A 12,196-nucleotide genomic window follows, 5' to 3' on the forward strand; every position below is an offset into this window, starting at 1 on the left:
TCATTACCAGGATGTATTTTCAGTGGCACCCTTTTCTTACTTCCAGATGTCTAAAAAGACTGAGTATTTTTTCTTTTAGTATCAATATTAGTGGTGGTAGTGACTGAAACATGAGTTTTTTTCTTTTTTCCTACTTATTTCTTACTAGTATGAACTATCTGTTTCAAGAGTTTCATGTCTGTATATCGTATTATTAGTATGCCTACAACAACTGAAGTATTAAATAGAAGATTGCAAAAGTTCAAAGGCTAAAAGCCCTCGTAATATCTCTGAGCAATACGCCACCTCCCATAATGAGAATTCCTATAGAATTGTTCCACTTGCACCTAAATGAATGAGTTTCAGAAGAATACATATAAAAATCTGGAATATAATAATGCTGAACTCCTCCACAGTTTTACAGCTTCTCAAACATCATCTTTTCACACTGCCTTTTGCCCATTTTCTTTACTACACAAGGCTGAAACTGTGGGCAAAGCAAGAAGATATCACATTAAGAGTTCCCAATAGTCCAGTGGGCATCTAAGGCCACTCGGTCATTCCTCATACAGAGGAGGTATCTCCTTTCAAGTAATAAAACAGGTCACATTCGGCTCACAAGTAAATATCCAGTTTGGCCGTATTTTGCCCAGGCCACACTTTACATTTAGTTCTATAACTTTAAATGTTTATAAATTGTGTAGCAGGGTTTAATAATATTTGAAAAATGGACTATTTTTTGCAGCAGCTACACTTTACAGATAGGTTAGAATTCTGAATAATTTGGTTTACCGAGCGCCAAGCAATACAAACTCACGTCGGCCATAGCAGAATGATTCCATTCAGTTCACATCTGCCTTAAACAACAAAACATGCGTTTCCCCACTAATGAATTTCAGGCCAGTAATTTCACGTCCATCACATGGACGAAATAAATGTACTACAATCCACGGCAATTATTTTAGAGTTCTGTGGTGGGTACAGAGCAAACTGAGCAAGGCTTAATCGTTCTGCCTGTAGGCAGAATACTAAGGTGATCCTGATCTATCAGAAATAGGTTGAAAGAGTAAGTGAGCCTAATTCTTAAGCAAGATAAGAAAAGTATTACCTCAGAAAAAAGAATAATCATTTCTCTAGCCTTTACTATTGAGAGCCAGCCTTACTGGGTTTATTATTATAGGACAGACTGTTTTTGTTACCAAAGTCACTGGAGGGGAAAAAAGCTTTCTTCAGTGCATGGAATTCTATATTTCAGACTATGGCAGCTTCAGAAGTAACAAGTGAAGTTACTTAATCAGTAATGTTTAAATGATTAATACTCTGGAGTTAACCCTCACACTAAATGAGTGTAACCAGCTCCCAGTTTCACATCATATGTGCAATAGTCTTGGAGTAATTATAAGTTTCCCAAAACAACTATTTCATTAAAATCCACAGTGCCAGGAGAACTCCAAAAATCTTTAAGTGAAAGATGGTATTATCACTTATAACTTGGAAGTAGTCCGTTAACGCACTTACTGTGGCACTAAGTTCCTAAGGGGTTTTTTCTTTGTTTGTTTGTTTGTTTTTTTTAAACAGTTTCTGGAGAGCCAGAACTCACAACAGAAGAAGCGATATAAATATGTATAATATGCCTCATGGCCCTAGCATCGATGTCTTTGAAATATTAAGAGTGTGAAACATTATTTCTGCTGCAGATATCATATATGAGAAAACATACCTCTATATCCTGTATTATCTTTGGGTATAAGGACCTGTAAAATGAATTTGGGGGGCCATCTGTTGGTCTGTTTTTAAACAGGTACTGATCCCTAGAAAGAATGAGAAATACATTTTTCAGTTTAGTACAGAGTATCCAAAAAGTCTAAAGGGATTTAAAAGCTGCAATGAACTAAAACTTACGACACATTTTCACAAAACACTCGTAATAATACTTAGGATAAAATGATAACCCTTTTGATTTTACAGAGTTTGACAGAGGCATTTAAAATGTCCAAGACTGAAAAGAAAACAGGTATTTTCCTTATGGTTTTCTGAATTCAGGTTTACTGCTTCATAAGGCTTTTTGTCAGTAGGGTGTCCTCCTCTTGCACAGCTCTTTACGTGTCTTGCATTTTCTTAGGTGCACCACTAGAGAGCACAGAAAAACAAGCCTCTAAAGCAGAACACCTCATATCTTCAGATACTTGCAAAGAATGGAAAAACCCAGCTACCACAAACATAAAAGGTTTCTCTGTAAGAGACGTTTCTGAAGCCCCGATCAGGCGTTTTACAAATTAGGCAAAAACGATCAAGCAGAAACACTTCGCTCAAGAAAAAGCCCTGCAAACACTCGGCAGCTAGTTTTTGCTAGCTAATATCACAGATTAGTTCTCCGAGCAAAACAGAAATCCTAACTTTGCAGACAGACTTACCACAAGAGACCAAGCGTTGAAAGAAAAGACACCAGTGCGTGAAAGGAAAGGGGACAAAGCAAAAGACGAAAGGGGCGTCAGTAGCTTTAGCGGTAGCTGGCTACCCCCACCCGGCGGCAGAAGAGAAAGCTCTCGCTGATGCTAACGCGCTGTAAAATTACTGTTTGGCAGAACACGCTCTTACGGGAATCTGCTTGGAGAATGCTGTAACAGTAAAAGGTGAATTTAGATCCTGTCAAGGTACTTACCAACCCCTTCGTTCCGACAGTCCTTTCCACAGCGGATCTGTGCGTACCATCCTTTCAATCAGCTTCTTCCATAGCATTCCCTCAGAGATGACTCTCTGCCATTCCTTACATACCAGCTCTGCTGCACAGAGCGATCTGGCATCAAGATAGGAAAGGATGTTCTCTGCTATGTGATCTAAGCCTTGCTCTACAAAGAAATAAAGGCCATCAAAACGTCAGTCGCTTCACAGTAAACTACCAACCTTCTCCAAGCTTTGCAGTACGCTCAGGGAAAGACAACACAGCTTTATTTAAGGCGTTGGAGCAACGTGATAGTTACATTATCATACACAGAAGTACCAGTTACAAATTAATCCAAAAAGCTACCCTGAAATATCTAACTCCATTTCTTTCCTACAGCAGAGTCTGCCTGCTGGACAGGCACAGTGAGTGTAAAACAAATTTCAACACAGTGCATAACCAGAAAACGTTTTGCCACTTCTGGGCACAAAACGCTGGACTTTTTGAGCATACAATGCCCTGAGCTACACAGCTCAAAAAGAAAAATTTCTCAAATACATGCTTTACTATGCAGCATTTATATGAAGCTAAAACACTGATTATTTTACTGCTCCTTTGCATTGAACAATTTAAGAACGTAGATTAAGTCAACTCAGTAGAAGACAGGAGTCCTCACAAATACACATACGTCCTTATGAGCTCACCAGAAGGAGCATTAGCAGAGATTCTGCAAAAACTTTCTTCCATCAAACGTTAAGGACATCCTCCCTAGTCAAACTTTTTCTATAATCTACACGGGCCTAGGCCATTCCCGAATTTGGTTCGGAACTGGGGTGGTGGGGTACTTGGTGGAGAGACCACACACTGTAAACGGATGTGGGCTAGGCAAATCAATGGGAAAGAGTGTGAAATTAAGTCATTAACTCTAAATAGTGCTTCAATACCCAAGACAATTATGCTGATTCACAGTTTGCTGTCACTAGACCCCTAAGGATGGAAGCAGGCTTTGAGGCGTCTCTTCAGCTAAAAAAAATTCAAGAGGGACAAATACCTGAAATAACACAAAACGATCACTTTACTTTAAAACATTTGCTACAGCTTTTATTTTTGGTCCTGTCAATGTGATTGTGTCTAGTATGAAAATCAGCTAAGAAACCACCAGGATTCAGATAATTCTCAATGAGAGGCGACAACTCAGCTTCTGCACCATAAATTCTAGCGCCAAGTAAATTTAGTTTAGCTTCATAAGGATTGCCCAACATATTTAATACATCCATACTAATTAGATATTGGCTTAGGATCTTTTCTTCATCTGCTGTTTTTCCACCCTGAGGGCACGCTATCTTCTAGTGGAAAGTAGTGAGGTGCGAGATTACTTACTGTTGATTTGATAATGTTATGTTTCCTGGGTCAAAGAATGAGCTTAGCAATGTATCAAAACAAAACTTCCAACTAAAGCAACATTACTCCAAATGAAAGCCCTTTGGCAGGAAAAGCTGTCAGAAGCCGTTACCAAGAAAATCTCTCAGCTCTCTTCTACCCTGGGGTCCAAACTCTTTAGTTCAGTTACTTGCATATGTAAAAAGCAACATCTACGTGGACAACTCATGCTCTAACTGCACCTGCAGCATACGGCCAACAAGCAATAGTTATTAGTGGACTGGGGAAACACTGACTTTTTATCTCAAGGCTCCTGACTACCAGAAGGAGTTTATTAACCCTGGTAACTTCTTCCCACCTTGGTATGGTTAAGATTTACACATTAGGTGCACTCAACTCCAACAGCAGTTCAAATATATCAGAGTTCAGGATCTAGCCCGTGGATCCAGGTTTATGTAAGGCAATGTGCTGCAACATATTATCTCATAATCATCAGTTAACACTTATCCAAAAGCACTAGGAACTTAAGTTGGTGGACAGTAGTAGTACATCAACGAAGCCGATGAATCCAATAAATTACCGCCGCACATGTACCAGGGCATTAAACTACTTTGCCGCATGCACTCACTTCAGGGCTTTGTTAGATTTTTCTCTCCTGCTGAGAGTGCTAGACAAAGAAACGTGGTGGAAGCTGAGTAAAGGCATACAGGTAGAAACAACTTAGGTAGTACACTTGCATTAGATTTAAAATAGCAATCAGACTTTTCCCGTTCATATTCCTCCCGAAACGTCTCTGGTCAGATGAGACATTACAAGTAGGTTTACTACTTATTTCAAAAGGCCTGTAATTTTGCCTTCCCAAAAACTCCACTGAATCAGAAATCCAGAAAAACTTCATTTTAGTGAATAATGTAGGCCAACTGACCAAGCATGGGAGAGAAAAAAAAAAACCCACCCTCCAAAACACAAAAAAAAACCCAAAACCACTTTTCTAATTAGGAGACGATGAGCTTTTTAATTTAATTTTCCAACCTGCTTTAGACTTCAGATAGAACTGAAAAAAAAAAAAAAAAACAACCAAAACTACCACCATTCCTTTTGGAAAAAATAAAGACTGTGTTCATACAGTCCTCCAGTGAGGTATATATTAAATTACGCACGGTCTTTGTGAAAATGAACAGCAACAGAAAGAAGACATTAAAATATGCATCTGAAGAGCATTTGTCCACTTCTACAGAATTCAGAGAACTATAAAAAGGTTTTAAGAAGGATGAAAGCTCCTACAAAGTCAGTCAGGTTTACCCAAATTTTTGAATAGCAGTCCTCATAACAAATTTAAATAACTGATATATATAGTAAGGTTCAAGTAACTGGAGGTTCTGGCGCCTCTATTAGCAGTTTGAAGAAAATACCAGGGTTTTAAATACATTGTAAAAGTGGTCTTCTAATCTGCATCTTCCCACTCTTTCCAGTGGATAGCAACTATAAGATTCTAAACACTTTATTTAAGATATATTTATCCAAAAAAATCCCACTTTGCTATGTTATTATGATGTTGCATAATTTGAAAGAGTTTTCAAGGTCTTCTAGGAAAACATAATTACAGAGTCATTCTAAAGAATTCGTTTAAAATCATGAGTCATTTGGTATCAAGAAGACAAGCTAAGTCATTGTGCCAAGTGAAGGACGCATCTAGATAAAAAACAGAACAGGTCTCCTGACTGAGCATTTCTCTGATTTTGAAGCTACAGGTGTGATGAAGGACACACCATATTTCAAGAGAAACAGACCTAACAGTTATTTTAGTTCAAAATAGCTGTTTCTCTGCATAGGCAAAGCTTCAAGCATAGGATCAGTCCATGCAGAACAAGCGAGTACATCTAGAACGCCCATAATGCTGCAATCATGCAACACAGGTCTCTGCGCGTTTCCCCAGCCCGTTCTGTTTTGAAAAGGAAGAGGGAAATTTTCTACATAAAGCATTACGGTTCCCAAAGCAAGCAGTGCACAGATTATGGCAATTAACCACCATTATTGCAAATGGTATATTAATAAAGCAGTACACCAAGGTTCCCATATAAATTAAAAAGCGTTTAAGGCTCCCATTTCGCTGCACCATTTTTCTTCCAAAAGCCATTATACCACATCTGTGCTTACAACACCCTCCTCTCCCTCTGCAGGCTATGTTAGTGCTTGTAGTATCCTCCCAGCATGTCTACTGTAGTTCAGGGCTAAAGGTATGTGTATATATTTATATATTATATATCATATGTATACACACACACCCCCCTCAAATAGAGGCATTCAGCCAAATTATCAGCTAATAAAGAAACTGAATATTGTACTAAGAAGCAACAGAACTGATTGATAATTTAGTTTAATCACTATCAAGCGACTATGTTTCAAGCTCAGAAATTAAATATAAAAATGAATGATTACAGAGTTTGGAAGAAGCTAGAAGAAATTACACGTTAATAAAGAAGCAGGTTACAGCTAAATCAGCAGATCCATAAATTATTTTTAAAAAAGGTAAACATTGTGATCTGAAAAATATTTCTGTAAGACTTGTGCAGAAAGACAACCGCACCGGATTTTGGCTTCCAGCTCTCCCAGGTCTAGCTACAGGAACGCTATCTTGTCCCTTCCACGGGAAAGATACTGGGGATCAACCGCAGAAAGGCCCAAGAGCAGAGGCACAGAGCTGGTACGCAGGTTCACCAGAAAGAGCTGTACGCATCAGGCTAACACATACATCTAACAGATGGCCAATGATCAAGATAATCATGGAAATCCTGTCAAATAAACTAGCCGTACAACAGTAAATGAACTGTCCATAGCAGGTACCTTTCTGGTCAAAAGATCACTATTTATCCCTAGCGGTCTTCAAGATGGGATGGCAGGATCCATGCTGGGACAGACACCTACTGAATCCTTTTCTCACTGAAAACTTGGGAAGTATAATCCGGCCTTATTGACCCAACCTAGCAAAACAATCATCACACATCTACAGTATCGTTTTTAGATCAGGGACCTGTTCACATTGTATTCGCCTAAAAGCATCGAAGCGAATCGTATCTCAGTACATATTTCAACTATATTCCTAAAAAGAAAGGTTATAGGACAAAGCAGCCACACGGGCATTTGAATATGTCGCAAATACCTTGTTAGCAGTTCTGAGCAAACTTTGAAATGTAAAGGTCATGAACGTGTCAGATGTAAAGCGGCAATTCCCCAGGCGGAAAAAACAACAATTATTATAGGATGTTCAAATGATGTTCCTGCACAAACTTCCTGTTCACCCACGTATCTAAACATTTATCTGTTACTGCCATCTCCTGGCAGCAAATTAAACAATTATCCTCTCCCTCCGCCCCAAAAAGATGAGAGCTTTGATGAGCTGTAAACTTGCCAATAACTACTAACCCAATTGAAAACCTGCACTGCAAAGCACCCCTTGAACTCAAAGGCATGTGCCTTCCCTATTTCAACATACCTATATCATCTTTCAGAAAATACTGAACAGATCTGCTCATGAATGAACTTCAAATACCTTTTAAAGTTAAGCGGAGAGTATCACTTGCCTTCCAACGGCAGACAAACGTTTAAAAGGCAAACAAACACTTTAGGAGATTCATTCAAGAAAAAAAGTCATCCTACAAAAATGATAGAGATGGCAAAATGAGAGCTGATTTCCTGTATCACTTAACAGCAATGAGTTAAAAAAGTCATTATGTCGCTACACTATCAGATGCAATACACTGTTAAGCTATCATATATGCAGCATATTCCATTATGATTAGCAATTCACATGCTGTATTTGAAACGCTCGGAATGAATAACAAGGCACACGTCATTTAAACAGTTGCAGAAGAGTTTGATTTAGATTTCTATTTTGAGACAACAAAAAGGCACTTGGATTACATTTAGGAGAGCAGACAGCATGTACCAGAGTTTCTTTGTATCCTAGCACCTTCTAGCACTAGGCAAACGTCAGACTGTTGAAGCCCATGATTTTATGGCTTCCCTCTTCAGAAATGGGATGTCGCGTATAGTCATCAACTTATGAGGTTTACTGATTTTAGTTTTGCTTTTCCTTGTGAAACACTTTTTGTAAGAGACAGTTCTCCAGATCAAATGCGGTTGTGCAGAACTCATTAAGGAGAAACGACACCTGAATTGTTCAGTCTTCAAATAGCTGCATTTGAAAGAGCAGTAACAACCCTCTCGAAGACAGCTGTGGAAATCTGGGTCCAAACCCTCCTAACGTTTCAGCTCCGGAGCTGAAACGCAACCTCATTCACTAGGAAAAAAACAGCAGTCACTACACTCCATTCAAAAGAGCTTCGATGCATTTTCTAGCACTCAACAAAATAAGTCAAGAAGCTGGTAAGTTAAAAGGAGAAGCTAGCCAGCTCTTTGGGTCTCTCATTGCAACTGGAATGCTAATGACCAAGGTGGTACCAACAATTTCTCCAAAACACAAAGACATTCTTGGAGAGATCAAATGTTGCCACGTATGGCTGCCCACCGATTATTTCAAGCATAGGTGAAGAGCTTGCACGCTGCTGCTGAGGCACGGGCAGTCACTAATCCTATTTCCTCAGGAAAAAACAAGGCACAAAATTCATCATGCCACCAAACAGCTGTCTTCAGCATCCCCAACCAGAGCCTCTACTCCTCTTCAGAAAACCATGCGACAGAGACCATGTTACAGAGTGCAAACAGGACTGAGTATAAAGATGTGTTTAGTGGCTTTCTATTGCACATGCACATGGAGGAAATGCAGTCAGCGTTTCTGGAGAAAACAATGAGCCCTTCTGAGTCACTCTGAAGTCTAGAAAGGCAGATCAATGATATTTGCAATAACCGATACAGCATTAGGCACATGCCAAAATACACAATACACAGCTAGCAGAGACACAACCCAAGTGGTAAGTGCTCGGCTTTTTTTTTTTTTTTTTTTTTATTTTCACATCACAAACCTGAACCTTTTTCAGGCCCTTCTCCTTGTGGTGCAATCCCAGTGCCAAGCGCTCGATATTTTCAAAATGAACTAAACCAAGGTTTTTAAATAAAAGCTAACAGCAATCAGCTACCTCACCTCATCGTCACAACAGCATTAATATATTTATGCCTACCAATGCACGAACACACCTCTCAGGCTGTGACCGTTTATTATGGAGCCAATATTATTTCACTGGGTTTTAAGGACCAGTTGTGAATTAGCAGACACATGGTTTTTACAGTCCTGTGTGCCACAGGTCACAGTTAAAGACAGATTTAAGAATCAGAAACATCAATGTTTTCTGAAGTTATTACAATAATCTTGTCTTCTATGAATACACCCAGTCCTGAAAGACACATACAGAGAACATACAAGTGCTTTGCTTTGTCCACTGTTTAGCCTAGTCTTAAGATTTTTACTACTAGCAAAGATGTACAGATTTACATTGTTCACAATAAAAATATGCCGTGTAAAATGGTGATTCTAATTAAGGTAGTAGGAACTGGGGCGCAGCACCGATTCTTAGATGGACCCATCATAATTAATTCAGAGACCATGCAGGATTCTCTCTCGTTTAATTTATGGAAGTTCAAGGTACATGAAGCCTTGAAGTGGTTCCAAATACCCATTTTACATTTCAAGTCAGTGAACAGTTAGTTTTAAAAACATTTTCTGAAAGAGCTACCCAAAATTATGCATTTTCCTTAATAAAATGCTTCTATCATTTATTAGTACACTTTTCAAAGAAACAAAGATAAACATTACTCCTAACTCTTATGCCTCAACAGCAGCTTTTGCAGTTTTATAGGAAAATGGTAAAAAGTTACAGCTGTGGTTGATTATAGGTACCAGATGAAGGTTTGGTGGAATTTCAATAATAAATTAAAACAATTAAAATCCACAGAGATTTCAAAGCTCCATGTGTAAATATCACTTTGTATGAAAATGAAACCCAAATGTGGGATGTCAACTCTATAAAACTGGCTAACATTAGATTCGAAACAGTCATTTAGATCATGCCACTGCACAGGCTTTTATTATTTAAGAAATAAATTTCTAAAGAACTCTGGCAGGGTTTTCCTTGCCTGACACAGGGTACGGTTCTCTTAGTTTTAACACACAAAATAGATACAAAACGGACTTTTTTTTTCCCCCTAATCAAAGGCGACTCAAGGGTCAAAGTTGTAATTCATTTAAGGAAAGGGCACAATTTGGATGAGACCACGCAAGGAACAGTACGATGAACACCTTAAAGATAATTAAGGGAATCAAAAGCACAGAGTTGACATAAGTTATTCTTGCAATTATGTTGTCCATTATGCACTGCTACCTTTTCAGAGTTTTTTGGCATGAGGGAGGAAATGCAGTCAGCGTTTCTGGAGAAAACAATGAGCCCTTCTGAGTCACTCTGAAGTCTAGAGAGGCAGATCAATGATATTTGCAATAACCGATACAGCATTAGGCACATGCCAAAATATGGATTACAAGTCAAGGAAAAAGCCCAGCCACAAACCAATTTGTAAGAACAGACCTTGCAGACTAAACGTTCTACCACTGCTTGCCGAAAAGCATTCCACAATTATCACTTTTTCCACTGCAACAAAGGCAAGCCAGATACCACAAGCATTTTCCGTTTCTCCTGCATTCTCACAGGTGTACAACTCAGAGAGAGCAAGCAAAGACTATTTCTGTTTAAAAAACAAAGGGACTTCACTTCTTCAGACAGTTTCAGCTATCTTTAAAGAGGCCATTAACTTTCCATGCAATACTAGCCCAAAACGGGACTGATTTCAATTCAGCTCAGACTAAATTCTGGGGAACAATTTATACAGGAGTTATTCCAGCACTACAGGTTCCAATGCAGTTTTCTTTGCGCCTGCTGTTCAGTGAAGAAGAATTATTACCACTTAGTCTCCCTACTTCAATTAGTTTTCACAGCAACTTACACACCTTCCTGAAACTTAAGTAGTAATGAACATGCACCAGCAATATAAAGTTTACATTTACATACGGGAGTCTTGAAATGCGGTGAGACAAAATGCAATTTATAATTATTTTCTTAAAAACACATTTCAGATGCATGAAAGCCCGTGCCTCTGCTCAGCAGCATGATCAGCAGCAATTGCAGCACATTAAGTTATGAAATCTTTGCTTCCATCAGGCAGTCTGGGAAATTGATTTTTTTTTTTAAATGACTTCTATCTTCAGAAAAATAATTCCTTTTGTATTTGAGCACGATCACAAATCTCCAAAGATTTCTTCATGAAGTTGAATGACAGCGCGAGAAGCGGCAGTCACAGGTAATATTAACCATAAGCAAAATTAAGAACTTCAGAAGAAAGTCAAAACTTTGCAAGCAGCAAATTTTCTTCAGAGAAATAGGTCCTTCTCCAGGATAAAGGAGAAAAATGTCTCCCTTTAAAAGTACCGAAGAGCAGTCTCAGGACAAAGGTGAGGTTCAAAGATTATCAAAATATTCCTTTCAGGAAAAAGGAATCTTTAGTCAAGAACTGTGTTCAGAACCACAGTAACTAAATTCACTTCAACATATTTTTAATTAAAAGCCAATTATTAAACTCAAGTCATTTGTTTCTCCAAAAAGACCCAGCGTATACCTATACGTGGCTGAAAGGCAACAGAGCAAAAAATGCAGAAATCCAGAAGGAAAATTCTGAACCTACTCCAGAAGGAATAGGTTTCTCTTTTCATTACAACCTTTTAAAGCACTTGGCTGCTTAGGTAGGAGAGGAAGGTTTCATATTGCTTGCTGTAAACTACTAGCTTCCTTTTTATGCTTTGATACCTATTAAAATCCATTACAAGATTTCCCATCAAATTCTCATATCGTTCTTCCCATTTACAGTCCAGCATCTATATGTAAGGAAACCAACTGTCAAAATAACGTAACACTTACAAACAAAGACGTTCCTGGTTGGTCTTACCCCAAAAGGGAAACTACTGTTATTTCACCTTAAAAGAACAAAGGTAGCAGACTGTCCTACAGCCAGGTAAACTTTTCAGTGACAAGAAAGATTCACTTTTTAGAATGGCTCAGAAAAGGAAACGAGAACAGTTCCCAGTATTTGGATCTTCCAAAAATAATAAAAGTTGGAAAGAAAAAATATATATATTCATAAATATACATATATGGTGTTAATAAATGTCATTGT

General features: G+C 38.4%; 1 protein-coding gene across 6 annotated transcripts in view; it reads right to left on the reverse strand.

Annotated features, from left to right (window-relative positions):
* FBXW11 (F-box and WD repeat domain containing 11) overlaps positions 1 to 12,196 on the reverse strand; it is an 80,506-nt gene that overhangs the window by 25,146 nt on the left and 43,164 nt on the right. For all 6 annotated transcript variants that reach the window (XM_068960027.1, XM_068960029.1, XM_068960025.1 and 3 more), the window contains 2 exons: positions 2,642 to 2,828; positions 1,700 to 1,790 (listed from right to left, as the gene is read on the reverse strand). In XM_068960027.1, the coding sequence (XP_068816128.1) occupies positions 1,700 to 1,790; positions 2,642 to 2,828 (278 nt within the window). The remainder of the gene's footprint in view (positions 1 to 1,699; positions 1,791 to 2,641; positions 2,829 to 12,196) is intronic.

This window comes from Struthio camelus, chromosome 13 (assembly GCF_040807025.1).
Source record: "Struthio camelus isolate bStrCam1 chromosome 13, bStrCam1.hap1, whole genome shotgun sequence".
NCBI classification, from domain to species: domain Eukaryota; kingdom Metazoa; phylum Chordata; class Aves; order Struthioniformes; family Struthionidae; genus Struthio; species Struthio camelus.